Raw genomic sequence first — 14,256 nt, 5'->3', positions numbered from 1 at the left:
CTCAACACCCCCAAGGGCGACGGTGAGGGAAGCCCTGATGCCCCCGCACACTGAGGGGGGGGTCCCCCCAACCCATCCCCAAGAAACAGACAGAGGCCCGCACACGACCACAATGGCCGCTGTGGGATAACGCTCACACGCTCAGAAGCACCCCAGGCGGATGTCCGAAAAGAGCGGCCTTTACCATGAGAAGGGGAAGAAGGCCCTTCCAATCACAAGTGTGCGAACCTCGAGTGACGTCAGCGGTGTTGGTAGTCCTGCGCTGCCTCGTAGAGCCCCTCCGACCGCCACTGAGGTACGAAGAGATCAATCATGTACCCGAGCGGTACCGGTGGGCTTAGCACGTCGCCATTGGCCTCAGAAACTGCCTCGAGGATGACAGAGTCGTTGAGGTCCTCCTCGTCAGCTGGTGGCGGCAGTGAGCGCTGAGCTAGGGCCTGCCAACGCGACTGCAAGGCACGGAAGTAGTCTATGCCGACCGGCAGCACCGACACGACCACCGATGAAGCTCCCTCCGCAGGGTCACATGGTGGTGCCTCGGAGCTCACTGGGCTGGTCACCCCCTTTGAAGAGGCCACCGCGCAGGATGACTTTGAGTGGGACCACGTGGTCGGGACGCGCAAGGCCATGCCAGTGCTGCGCCCTCGTGTCACGGCCACCGAGTCGCAGGCCAGTGACACTCCAGAGGAGGATTGCACATGCATCGGCGACGGGGGGCCTGACAAGGGCGGGCATGTGGACGAAGAGGTCAGCCCGGGTGTGTTAGAGGCAACCGTACTCGCGGTGCTTTGCGGCAGCGTTCTCGTCCCGAGAAACTTTGAGTCTGCCCCTGCTGCCTCGCGTCCTTGCAGCACCCCAAGTGCGGCAGGGCTAGGAGCGCCACCCCCCTGCAGATCGCGGTTCCACTCCGTGATGAGAACCGCCTCTGTGTCCAGTATCCACGTCAGTGACGGATCCAGCGAACTGCTCGGCGGGATCGGCGACGCAACGCACCGAACCGGTGACGGTGGGATGTACTCAGGGACGTCGCCAAATGGGGGCCCAAACCGAGCCGTGCGCTCATTGAGCGCAACGGCGCGGCAGTCCACCCCCGTGAGGGAAGTGGACAGAATGCCCCGCTTCTTCTCACGGCCGCGGACGTTAGCTGAGGAGCTGGAGTGTTTGCTCGACTCGCCACCCATTTCGTATGTTGCCCCGAGGAGTCCCGTACGCTGCTGCTATCCTGTGTTGTGTGTGTGTGTGTGTGTGGTTGCTGTTGTCTTAGTCGTCGTCTTCAGAGCGAAGATGGGGGCGACGGCACAGAAAGAGAGAGACAGCAAGCGAATAGAGAAGGCGGAGGGGCGGCTCGAGTCCGCCCCACTGATGTGCTCGCCAGCAGTCCGCCTCTTTTGATTGCCTTTTTGCGAGAGGCGCCCGCTGACTCTGTGTGTGTGTGTAAAGCTCTGATTTCGGTGTTGGGGAGAGGGGGTGTCGAGAAGAGAAAAAGGGGTAATACGCACACACATACACACATATATATAGATGTGTGTGTATGTGTATGTGCAAAGGCGGCCGAGGAGGGGCACACCGCAGTGAGCAAAGCAACGAGAGACACAGCCAGGCGAGTGCACAGCGAACACACAGAATGAGAGAGAGAAAATGTCAGAGAGCAGAAGAGGTCGATGCGTGTGTGCGTGTGAGTCGGGGAAGAGGAAGGAGAGGGAAGCTGCACCCGTTGGCTCTCTCTATCACGCGACGAAAGATAGAGAAAACAGGTGATCGCCGTTGTGATGCAGGGGTGCGTGTTGCGGAAGTGACGCCAGTCGCCGCCGTCGCTCAGCAACAGCGAAAATAAAAAGAAAGGTCAATAAGGGGGAGGGGAGGGGAGATGCTAAGAAGAGAAGCGAAGACACCGGCGAGAAGACTCGCGGAGCAGAGCTGCAGATGCAGATGGAGCACTGCTGTCTCCCCCTGTGGTGTGATATCGCAGCTCTCTCTCTCGCCCACCCTGCTTGACGTACCCACGAGGTGCCCTTTGATGGCTGCCCTTTTTTCCCTTGCTTTGATCACCCGGCCCTGATGCGCCAGCGGAAGTCCGTCGCCCCCGTAAAGACGCACGCTTGATGTTTGATGGAAGGTGTATGTGTCAGTGTCAGTGTCGGTGTGTGTGTGTGTGTGTGTAGGGAGGGCGTGAAGTAAAAAGCGGGTCTTGACCACGGCGCTTGTGCCACGCCCCCGTCGCTTCGTCCTCCAATAATGCCTTTTTTCCCCGTCGATGCGACGCTTGAGAGCAAGAAAAAAAGGGAGCGCGAACAGCGACAGAGAACAAAGAGGGACTGGGATCGGGGGAGAGGAAGGTCGCCCTCGTGCACTTATCTGGGTGCCCAAAGGCTTGCGTGCGTGCTTATGCCTCTGCAAGAATGGAACGATATGCCCCTCTCTCTTCTTTTCGGGCTGGGGGACGTGGAGCGAGAGGAAAAGCGATACAAGCTCCGTTGCCGTAAGGAGAGAGAGAGCAGAAGGGGTGGGGGAAGGGTGAGGTGCGCGACTGCGAGGCAGACAGAGGGGGAAGAGCGTGTTGGAAAAAGAAAAGCAATGATGGGAGCAAGGGCGACTGTGGCGTTGGCATGTGCATGAGTGCGTATTATTGGGAAGGACGCAAGAGGGCAGGAAAGTCTCCAAGAGGCCGGGGGATGAGAGACGAAGAGACGACGTCCAAAACAGCAGAAGCCGCCGCCGCCCCTCCTCCTCCTCCGAAAAGGCAAAAGATTATCAGAGGCAACGGAGGAAGGCACCTCACACTCTCAGCGGCATCTCCTCCCGTCCCCTTTGCCCGCTCGTTCGTGGGCGAGGCCTTCGCGTGTGGGAGTGCGCACCCTCAGACACAAAGCACACACACACACACACAGCTAGGCAGGCGCAAAGACGGGGGCGAGGGAGGAAGAGGAGTGACACTCATACAAAGAGGTTCGTCGCTTGCCGGCCACTTTTTCTGTTCGCTTCCACCACTTTTCTTTCCCTCGTTCGTAAGCGTGTGTGTGTGTGCGTGTGCGTGTGGGTGAGTGGGCGGCTCCCCCCTCCCTCCCTTCCTTCCTTTCGCTTCTTCCATATCCCCGCTCACTGTCAATCGGCAACTCTGCCACGTCGGCGACAGGTTGGCCATCCACTTCACTGCCGAAAAGTGCTGGGAGAGAAGAACAACCACATCTGCCTGACATGTGCTGATTATGCGCGTGTCCTCCTGCAGAGACAGTGAGCGCGCCAAAGCGCACGCGCTGAGATATAAGAGCGTACGCCCAAAGACAATTACCCAACGTACCCGTCGGCGTTACACACGAGCAGTGCTCCACACAGGAGAGAGAAGACACTCCGTTGCTCCGTGAGCTCACCTCATGTACAATGCAACGTGCATCAGAGCTTCTCCCCCCTTGCCCTCTCACCGCCAGAGGGCGGGCCCGAATTGGCAGAGGACGGCGAGGAGGAGGAGGGCTCTGCTCGGCCTCAACACCCCCAAGGGCGACGGTGAGGGAAGCCCTGATGCCCCCGCACACTGAGGGGGGTCCCCCCAGCCCATCCCTTTCACCAGGGTGGAGGAGAGGAACGAAGCGGAAATGAGGAGAAAACGGAAATAGTGCGACTGTGGTGATTCGCCTCCCTCTCCCATACAATCTTCACAGCGCCAGCATAGCCGGCCATCTCACGTCACAGAGAGTGGTCGCAGGCTTTTCGCCAATCGTGCGTGTGTGTGTGTGCGCGCGCGCTTGCTGCCTCGCCACACGATCCTGGTCAGACGCCGGCTGACGACGATGTGTTTGCCGTTGGATACCGCCGTAGAAGTTGCTTGTTAAATAGCTCCAGCAGAATGACTTCGCGCAGCCGGGCCACATCCGACTGGGCGAAGCTCACCGCCACACCCTGAGCAACGCACCACGCAGCCTGGCACACGAAAACGCCGCAGTCATTGCCGTTCGCCTGCTGCGGAATGTGGTCGAACCCGCCTGTGAACCACTCCACCTCCGTGTCACTCAGCTGCCCAGCAGGAATCGCCTTCACAGTCGCCAGCGGGAGCGGTGGCGGTGGTAGCACTGGCGCAGCAGACGCGGAGCAGGTGGTATCAAATATGCCACCAGTCCGGCCGCCACCACCGACTACCTGCAGCGCGGTCTGCGCTGCTTCTTCCGCGAACAGCCCCGCTTGATGGCGCACCCGCTTCGCCGCGCGATGCAGCTGGTCTAGTGAGTGGTACGGTTCCAGGGAGTCGAGAGGCGACACTGCGGTGGATCGCCTCTTGGTCCCTAGCGTGTCTGTGAAGGGCACATACGGCGCTGCAACCACACATGCAGAAGCCCACAGCGAAAACTTTGGTGCCGCAGAGGACCGCGAGTGCTCCGTGGCGGTTGTCCCTTCAGAGTGTACGATGCCGAAGTGCCGCTGGCACTCACGCCATACATGCGACAGATGTGTAACGATCACATGGCCGCGCTGGCGTGCGGCACCCGATCGGCTCATAGAGTCATACATGACCCACCGGTTGTCGGCCCGATAAAAGACCGCCAAGGCCCAGTGCTGCGCCTCGATGTTCACCGGCACTAGCACCGCGCGCACGCTACGCGGATCGGAGGGACTGTAGGGCTCCAGCAAGTGCTGGCGATTGCGGAGCCAGCGGAACGCGGCGCTGCCAGAGTCAAGCTGCGGCAGGCACGGCGGACAGTCGATAGACCCGCCAGAGCGTCTGCGTAACTCGGATTCGATTGTTGTGTAAAAGTGCGTGCCGAGCGACGCAATGCGATGGCGACGCTGGGCCGCCGGAAACGATATGTGGGCCGCGCCTTCCGCTTCCACACACAGCAGCTGCAGGTAGTTGTTGATGACCTGGTCGTTCAACCACGACTGGGAGTCCAAGGACGAGAGCTGCCTGTAGCTAATATCGTAGCCGCTGGTGTCAAACTTCACTGCAATGGCATCGCTCGCACTGCGCGCTTTGACAGATTCTAATGTCTGCCGATCAGAGCCGTCCAGCCGCAGGTGCTCGATCGACACCGGCACACCACTGCGGATATGTTGCGTCACACCAGTGAAGACGAGCGGCTGCGACGTTGTCGCTGAGGGCGCGGCCGATTGGCGCCCCTCCGCACTTACCTGCTTCTCTCTGGCGCACGACTGCGTCAGCTCGAGTATAAGCCGCCGCTCAATCCACTGTGTCAGCGCGCGATCTGCCGCGCTGCGACTTACGTCGATGGCGTTTTCCACAGCACGCCGCGCAAGGGGAGTGCATACCTCATTCATGATGGCCTCATACGCCTCGCGCACCGCGACATTGTGCGGCGTGTGTGTGGTGTCCGTCAGGAGGCTGCGAAACGCGCCGGCAGCAGCCTCATCCTCCGCCGCGTGAAGATGGTCCTTCACACCACACGCGTGCGGCTTCACGTCACGAGAATTTCTTGAATCGCCGTGGTACGACCGGCGATGCTGCCCGGCTGAGACAATGGACAAGGGCCGCGCACGGAATGGCGAGCACGCGGGCAGCGCGCTCGTCGTCGCCTTGCTTGCTGAAGGGCTTGACAGTGCCGCTGCATCGATCTGCTCCTGGTTCTCGGTCAGCAGAGACGCGCATGTTACCCCTTTAGGGCTGTTGGCGCGGCGGGCACGGACTTCATCGCGGCCACCGGCGGGAGCCCTTCCATCGAATTCCGTCAACATTGTCAGACTCTCCGTGAGGCGCGCGAGATCGGCGGCGTGCTCGCGGCTTCGCTGAGCAGCCAGGGATATTACCGGAGCTTCACTATCCGATGACGGCACCTCCAACGACGTCTTCGGCCCCACCACGCCTCCCTGCTGTACGTTCCAGGCCGCTGCCCCTGCCGCCACGACCGCCCTCAGGCGCTCCAGAATCGGTGCGCGAGGGGACCTCTCTGCGGCAACAGCTGAGGCACATGGAGTGGCCCCTTCGTTACCGAGCGTGGTGTCACTATCGCCCCGGTCAGCCTGTGTCCGCGGCACCGCCGCCTCCCACGGTGACGGTGCGGCCTGCGCAGCGCGCCGATGCAGCTCCGCCGTCGTCGAAAACGGCGGTGGGGCGGCCGCCAAGTATCGCAAGCCCGAGAGTGCATCAAGGGGCTCAGCGTCCGCCGCTGTCGTCGGCTTCCACCACGCGCCAGCACCGCGCTGTGAGCGCTTTGCCGCGCGACGGCGCCTCCGTAGGCGCAGCCACCGCGAGAGGCGCACGCACGACCGCTCGAGCAGGCTCGGAGCGCTTCCAAACGCAGCCTCTGCGTCATCTCTAGATGAGGCTGCGGCACTGCCCAAACGGTGCATGCGCAGGCCACCAAACCACGAAAGATCGCTGCTGCCCTCTCCGCCACGCCCGCTCACCCGCCGCGCCTCCTGCCTGCGCTCGGCACCACCCAACGCTTCCGAGCTGCGGCCAGCTCCGTCCCCACTGCAGACGCTGCTAACCCGACTGGAGCAAGTCGAAGAAGTCATACAGGCGTCCGAATCTCCTCCATCGCTGGCCCGCCGCTCAGCGTGAGGCGGCTGCCGCTGATGGGACCCGCCTCTGCCACTCGCCGCGTCTCGTGCAAGCACCATCTCACGAGGGTGCGTCACAGCAGCGTTGTCATCTGCCCAAGACAGTGACAAGGCAGGTGCGACGACATCGGCTGATGCTGCCGCCGCCGTTGCCTCGGTCATCCTTGTTCCCCGCACCTGCTGGTCCTCATTCAAGCTGTCGTAGACTGCGTCTTCGTGGTCCACACTCTGTACACTACGTGACTGTGCAGCGTCAGCCGACCGCAGCAGCTCCAACACTACCGACTTTCCTCGCTCGCTGGACAGGGACAGCGACTGAGAGAAGCACTCAAGTACGGTGCGGCCGGCTCGGCTCATCCACGCCCGCGGCGCCGCAGACTCAGCGGCTGGAGACGATAGCACAGTCGCGACTGCCGTTGCGCTGAGGCGCAGCGTTCCCACACTTGAAACCTCAGCTGCGGAAACTGGAAGCGTTTTTCTGTGCCATCGCTTGCTCGCCTTTCCAGCCGCTCGCGGCCGCGCTCCTCTGCGCCACCACGATTGCACAGCCCGCACCAGAGCAAGGCCTTGTACTATGCTTGCCAGCGCCCCTTGAGGACCGTTATCTGTGTCTCTGCCTCCGTGGCCGTTCAGGGCAGCATCAGCACTGCCTCGCGATCCTGCTTGAGCGAGCCATTCCTTTTTCTCGGTGCCCCTGGACCGGCGCCGTAGCTGCACAGCGCCATGCCGTGATGGGGCAGAGGAGCGGCAGCGGCCTCCGTCTTGCCGCCACTGGCTAAGGCGGTCCTCTTCGGCACGGTAGCGGCGAACCAGAGAGTCCATCACGAGAGCATACGGCGGCGGCGTCGACGAGTGCGTTGTCGCCATGCCAGAGGTGTGAGCGGATGCCAAGGATGCTGTTGATGATCCCGGAAGCCTGCGGGTAGTTGCCTCACAAGGCCCCGTCACGTCCGCGCCCGACGCCAGGAGCAGATGAGCGCGTCGTCCATGGAGATTTGCAGGAAGGAGGGCATTGGGCGGTGGTCTGATCGTCGGGCTGCGCGCGGGTCGCCAGAAGGCCCTGGTTGGAGACGGTACCGGTTCAGGTTGCGCTGCTAGGTCCTGCATTCGCATGTCCAGGGTTGCCGTGGATGCCCGTGTGCTGAAGGGCGGTGTGAGGGGCTTGCGCACATCACCCTCGGAGTCCCGACGTGCAGGGTGAGGTTCTGCGACTGTACTGAATGTTGCTGCAAAGGAGAGCGAGAAAGACTTCGGCGACGCCTCCGCAGCGGGAAGATGGCGAGCTGACAGAGGTGAGATCATGGAGCTGCGCGCGGGCATTCACGCTTACGCCGTCCCTGACGCTTTGTATACGCAGAAGGTGTAGGGATCAGCAAGAAATTCCTCTTCGTGTGCTTCTGTGTGCGTGAGTGTGGCGTCTCCGCTGATATGGTCATGCCACAGCGCATCCTTTCAGCAGCCGTCCGAAGAAGGAGACAAAAAAAAACGAAAGCAGTTCGAAAGCGAAGCGAGCGAGCGGTGGTCGGGAGAGGAAAGCGAGCGGTGGTGGAAGTGGCAACGTGAGAGGAGAGCATATTCTCGGGTCGTGCCCCCCAATCTCTCCTCCCTATGAAGGGCGTAGGGAGGGGAGATTGGGGGGAGACACAGAGCAGTCGTGACGAAATGAGCCCGTGTACACAAGCACAGCGAGGACGAAAATTAGGCTCGAGGGACCCAGAGAGGTACTGAAGATAACAGGAAAAGTGCCCGTCAGCCAGTCAGGTACAGACGCATACCGAATGGGAAAGGCGCACGCAAGGCGTAAAAGATTGAAATACGGCGAAAAAACCCCAGGCGAGCATGAGAGCCGCACACGCACACACACACACATATATATTTACATATATTCGTGCGCGCAGTGATTCGTTGGGTAGTTTGAGCGGGGAAAAGAAGCGCACGAGACGCTGCCTTTGCCATCCTCCCTCAGGTGTGCCAACGTCAGCCGAGCCTTCTCCACCTCCCCCCCACACACACACATTGGCTTCCTTTAATCTAAGTGGGCGCGAGTTCGTGCGATCTTACTTAGCACTGAGCGCAGGAAGGCCGGCGGCTCTCGCTGCGGCGTCGAAGCTCATTGAGTTGAGCCACGGCTTTTCCGGCAGTTTCACTTCCTCGTCCTCGGCTGCCACCGCCGACGGTACCGCGATCCAGTCACCGAGCATAAAGTAGCGAGAGCGCAGCAGCTCCGCGGCGGTGGGACGCTTCGCGGGATCGGGCTGCAAGCACCACTGCAACATTCTTTTGCACTCATCAGAGAGGTGTGGTGGAAGGGGTACCACAATGGGCCCGGTGTGCGGCGATACAGACTCTGCCAGCTCTTGCCCTTTGCGGGGAACGGCGCGGTCCCCGGGTAGGTTGCGAATGTGGGACTGGTACCAGCTGTTGAGGTTCTTGGTCAGGAGAACATCGTACCTTTCCTTGTCGCGGCGCGTCACAGGCTCGGGCAGATCTGCTGGCAGGCAGTCTGCCATAATGACGCCGCTATCTGAGACGAGCTCGATAAAGGTCATCGCAAAGGCATAGATGTCGCTCTCAGGGGAGAATAGACGACGATGCAGCACCTCTGGCGCCGCGTGCGTGACAGTCACGTACTTGTGGACCGGAACGTCTTCCAGCTTAGCGGAGCCAGCGAAGCCCAAGGCCCGACGAATCAGTGAGGCGTGGTTCAGCTTGATAAGCGGAGCACCACCGCGGCAACGGCCAAGCGAGCCGGCTGCATCGGCCGCGGAGGTTCCAGCGCTTAGGGTTCGTGTTACGGAGAGCTGACCTGTACATGATGGCGCTACCAGCGCCGGAGCGGCAGCACTCGTTGGCCCATAGGTGGCCGGTCGCTGTTGCTGTAAGCCCCTGCCGCGGAGAGCCGCGCGAGAGTTAGATGGTGCGAGGAGGATGGGGAGGCGACCGCGCAAGTCTGACCGCGGCGCTTCGATCGGCTTCACGACGTAGTGGTCCGGTGACAAGATGGCGATGCCGCCGAGACTCGTGGGTTGCAGCGGCACTACCCGCAGCCGCGGCGCCTCAGACAACTCCTCCGGTACTATCGTCGATGCAAGCATCTCTGCATCCGCCTGGGCACCAACTCCGTCATGTGGGGACGGGAAGGGCAGGCTGTCACCGTCGTCCGTTGGTCTGAACTCAAACTCATCCATGTAGCGGCAGTACGTCTCATGCAAGTTGTGGCGGCTGCCGTCGTCGTCGTCGTCGCCGCCCGCCTCGGGCGTGCCGGCGGCGTGAAGGCTGTTGGCGCTGCTTTGCCTTTTGGGCGGTCGAGAACCACGGCCGGTAGAGCTGCCTGCTCTTGCGGGCGCCTTCGCTGGGCTAGTGGAGACCCCCAGGCCCCCGAAAAAGCCGCTCTCAGTGGCGGACAGTGTCCACGATGGAGACGCGAAGGAGCCGAGATCCATCGGACTTGCGCAGAAGGCGATGTTGCCGCGATCCATCGTTGGAGTGGCTTCGTGGTCTGCCGTAGCCGTGTTGCCATTCCGCTGCTCAAGGACCCTCTTGGCCCCTGCACCGCTCACGCCTGCGGTGCCGGTAATCCCAACGGGGCGGACATCGATCACAGACATCTGCAGCGCACAACTGGTGTCAGGAATCGGTGAGGAAACGTTGCGTGTGAGGCAGGACTCGACGCCGACAGGGTGTCTGGCGCGCTGCGCCGAGGATGACACGGTGTTCCGCCGCGCGTCAGGGCTTCTACGGTGGTGCCTCAAGTGCAGCGACCTAGCGTCATTGATCGGCTCATTATACGCGCTCTCGCTCTTCAGCGGCGGCGGTGGAGGCGGTGGAGGCGGTGGAGGCGGTGGAGGCGGCGGTGGGTTCAGCGATCCCAGCGCCTTGGTCAGCTGCGACGACGTCACACTCGTCAAGTCGCCCGTCGGCAAGTCCGATATGTAGGCGGGAAAGTGTGTGTGGTAGACCCTCAGGATGGGCTTGTGGAGGAAGATTGCCTTGGCGCACAGATCGTACTGCAGCTCGCCACCGTCATGCAGCTGCAACAGCGCCAGTAGGACATCTCGCATGTAGGCGCGCGCAGTCAGCTCATGCAGTCGCCGCCGACCAAAGCGCTCCTGCATCTCCTTCACCTGGAACCCGCGCAGCGTACCGTGCTTAGCGTACTCCAGGTACAGGCGCAGTTTCTTCGGAGTGCCACCAAGCGCCTCCTGTGGCTGCTGTGAGATCGAACTGGCGTTCGGTGAGCGGATCGAAGAGTTCGCGAACAAATGGGGTAGACTGCGAGAAAAGGGCTTCTGGTGATCCTCCGCACGGCCAACGCCGCCCGTGGGCAGGTTGCTGCAAGGAGAGAGCCTGCCCGCGCCAATGCCACGACCACTGCCGTTGTGGGCCTGTCCAGGAAAAAACTGGTAGGACGCCTCCGGCAACGCCATGGAGACGCCTTCAGAAATGGAGTACTCCAGCTGATAGCAGCGAAGGAGGCGCGGGCAGTACGTTGACAGCCGTGTCCACCGCCGCACCTCGAGGCAGACTTGCTCCAGCACAAAGCTGGTGGCGCAGGTGGGGTACAGAGTGATCTCTTTCATTGCGATGATGTAGTGGGCCGCATTTGTGCATGTGGGCGCACCTGACGGCGTCTCTGTGGGGGACGAGGTTGGAACAGGTGTTTCCGCCGGGCTGGCAACCCGGACGGAGGTCATATCGGCGCTGCCGCAGCCGGAAGCGTGACTTTTCGGCGAGATCACGTCCACTGAAAAGCTGATGGAGGAGCGGTCGCAGAGGCCGGCGCCGCCGGCCGCGCTGCTAGTGTTGCCTCGCCGTGCAGGTGCATGGCGCGGCACTGTGGCGCTCACCTCCCCCTCTAGGGGCCCAGTGAAAACGGAGAGCCGCGCCACGTGAACCGTGCTGTACATGCCTTTCGCGACAATCGTGTCACCAGCCAGTGGTTGGCACTGGTACACTGTGAGCGTTCGCGCCGGCGGACTGATGTCTACGGCCATGTCGGTAGCCGCCGCACGGTGACTTTGGCTGCTCTGCAACACCGTGTCGCTGGTGCCTTTTCTCCTCGTGTGAGCGTCCTGCTTGCCACAAGCCAAATCCGGTAGCAGAGGAGAGCCGTCGGTCGCAGCGGAGAGAATGCCCTGCGCCACCCCAACACGCCGCAGCTCCTTCACCTGCTCGAAATAGGCCTTGGCCGTCTCCGCATCAGGGCAGTAGGCCGCGATGCCGCTGCAGACCACCCTGCCGTTCTTCACCGCCGGTGCACCTCGGCCGCCGTTGACTGCAATACCGTTGAGCCTCCTTGCATCCGACGCCTTCTTTCCATTAGGCACCTTCTCCGCCGGGCCGCCGCCGCCGCCGATATCGCAGCGGTGCAGAATGCCATACTGTACTTTGGAGCTGTTGCACCCCATAATGCCTCAGCCATACGGGTGGCGTCCCACTCTTGCGGCGTTCACGCCAGCCTCTCCACCAACGATGGGGGAGCCGTGAGAGAGGCAGTGAGGCGCAAGCGACTGAGGCGACGCCCACGCGCGAAGAGGGCAAATACGCGAAGAGGAGAGAGAATTAGACGTGCCAACAGAGAGGGAGAGGACAGCAAAAAGGGGTTGCGTGCGTGTGTGGGTGTGTGGGTGGGGGGGGAGGCAACCACAACTAAAAAAAGGGAGCACCAGCGAGCAACGAAAAAGGAGACTTCAAAGAGAAATACGCAGACAGACAGTCGGAGATACACATCCTCTGAGATACACACACACATGCAGAATGAGGGGTGTGAGGAGGACGACACAGAGAGGCGCAAACGTCTGGAGAATGAAACGGTGAAGGCAAAAAAAAGAGAAGAGAGGAGGATAGCGTCGCCCAGGCAGTACGCTGTTGAATGGGGAGAGAGGGAGAGGACTAGGGGAAGCAGAGACCCGAGAGCTGGAGCTCGCCTCACTCGCAACGGCGCACGCTGCGTTGCCTATCAATTCACATAGAGAAGACTAGCGAGCACCAGCACCCGCCCCCCCTTCTGCTCCTTGCCTAGGTGCTACCGGTGATGAGCACACAGACAGAGATCCCAAGCAGAGAAACAAGCAAAGGGTGCGCTTGGTGGTAGTGTCTGAAAAAGTGAACGCCTATGTATGTCTGTATGTGTGTGTGTGTGTGTGCAGCGTATGGCGGTGCTTGTCGCGGTTCGCTAGAGGGCACCTCTGCACACTTGTGGCTGTCCTTATCTCCACCAAAGTGCCCTCGTGGCACACGGGTGTTAGAGAGAAGCGGCGCGGGGGATCGACCGAATATGTGTCCCGGATAAGCTGCACAGAAACAGAAAGAAGGGGCGGGGCACTCGCATCCCCGATGCGCGCGCAACCCTTGAAGAGAATCGGTTACGACCACGGCGGCCCCTGAAGAGCCCGGGGCAAAGAGGAACCAGCGTACGCACCAGACCGACGAAAGAAAAGCGCGCAAAATTGAAGAGAAGGTAAGAAAAGGGAGAAGGAGTGGTATGCTGCGCCACAGGCAAGTTCCAATTGCTGTCGACGCTCCGCGTTGCACGCCTTGAAAAAAAAGGGGCTGGCGCTTCACCGATGGCACTGCCAATCTTCCGTCACTATCCTCCTCTGTGTGTGTGTGTAGGGGGGGGGTAGAGGAGAGGAGACGAGACGCGAATTGCAGATCGGAATGAAGGCGACCCTGGCGGTGAGTGCAACTGAAATGTGAAGGAGGAGAGACGGGACGAAAGGATGTTAGAGCGCCACAACAGCGTCACACCGAGTGCTCTTTCGAGCTGAGCTGCCTGCACGTTAGCGGTGTGTGAAGGGGGAAAAAGGTGCCGCGTCCCCGCTGTGAGGCCTCCACCATCTGCCTCCCTTTTCGCTCTACTGCACTTCCTTTCGCTGTTAACGTGAGATGAACACGCACATGCACACAACTGCAGGAGTTTTTTTTAGTGCGCTGATGCGCGACGAGGCACAAACTTTCGTTTCCTAACTTCTGCGCCCCGTTCTTTGACAGCACGCGGTGACGCAATCGTGTTGTGAGCACAGTCGTCGCCGCCGCCTACCCCCTCCCCTCCTGCTGACACGCCGAGACGAAGAGTGTATTGGGACGGAGAAAGGGCAGATGCGCGGAGATTACTGAGAGGGGCGCAGCGGTTTCTTTGCCTGCAGGTGTGCGGAAGCGGGGCAGGAAAGGCGATGCGACAGGACGGATAAGCAAACGAGCTCGCGCGCACGCAAGAAACTGAATCGTTGGTGTTGTTCGAGATGCCTTGTGTATATACGTATGTGTGTGTGTATGTGTGTGTGGAGGGTGGGAGAGGAGTGATGGCGGCTGCCCACAGCCGGGACTCCAGCCAAAGCAGTAGCAGCCAGCGACTTCGCTGGAGGTGAGATACGGTGGAGCACAGCGCGGTGCGCCGCAGGCCCGCACAGAGGGGGGTGACAGAGAAAGGGAAACGGGAAAGGAGGCACACAGCAATAGTGAGGGCGGGTGCGCGCAGGCTAACGCGTGAGAGGTAAACCGATGAAGGGGTGAGGGCGCGCGAAGTGTAGACATGTATGAGGAGAAGAGATGATGGCGATTGTCACGTAACTCAGCCAGGGTGGAGAAAACGGCGAAAGGCATGCGCTCTGGAAGACCAGCGGGCGGAGTGGGGGGCGATACACCATCCCATGAAGCCGCCTGCTGATGAGCTCATCGGCACAATAATCTCGCAACAAGAGCGAAATCTGTTGCTGCTCTTTTTTTTTCTAGTCGCTTCATGTATGG

General features: G+C 61.1%; 3 protein-coding genes across 3 annotated transcripts; all 3 read right to left on the bottom strand.

The window, feature by feature from the left end:
* Positions 1 to 239: 239 nt before the first annotated feature.
* Positions 240 to 1,181, bottom strand: LSCM1_04221 (uncharacterized protein; the record flags this gene model as incomplete). The annotated part of the gene is made up of 1 exon (XM_067321735.1): positions 240 to 1,181. The coding sequence occupies one exon, from the start codon at positions 1,179 to 1,181 to the stop codon at positions 240 to 242; it is 942 nt and encodes a 313-aa protein (XP_067177966.1).
* A 2,584-nt stretch (positions 1,182 to 3,765) lies between these two features.
* Positions 3,766 to 7,827, bottom strand: LSCM1_04220 (uncharacterized protein; the record flags this gene model as incomplete). Its single annotated transcript, XM_067321734.1, has 1 exon — positions 3,766 to 7,827. The coding sequence occupies one exon, from the start codon at positions 7,825 to 7,827 to the stop codon at positions 3,766 to 3,768; it is 4,062 nt and encodes a 1,353-aa protein (XP_067177965.1).
* A 737-nt stretch (positions 7,828 to 8,564) lies between these two features.
* On the bottom strand, positions 8,565 to 11,915 carry LSCM1_04219 (uncharacterized protein; the record flags this gene model as incomplete). Its single annotated transcript, XM_067321733.1, has 1 exon — positions 8,565 to 11,915. The coding sequence occupies one exon, from the start codon at positions 11,913 to 11,915 to the stop codon at positions 8,565 to 8,567; it is 3,351 nt and encodes a 1,116-aa protein (XP_067177964.1).
* Positions 11,916 to 14,256: the final 2,341 nt, after the last annotated feature.

The sequence above is a fragment of the Leishmania martiniquensis genome, chromosome 26, assembly GCF_017916325.1.
Source record: "Leishmania martiniquensis isolate LSCM1 chromosome 26, whole genome shotgun sequence".
Taxonomy (NCBI): Eukaryota; Euglenozoa; class Kinetoplastea; order Trypanosomatida; family Trypanosomatidae; genus Leishmania; species Leishmania martiniquensis.
The sequence above is the reverse complement of the archived record's forward strand: the minus strand, read 5'-3'. Positions and strand labels throughout refer to the sequence as shown.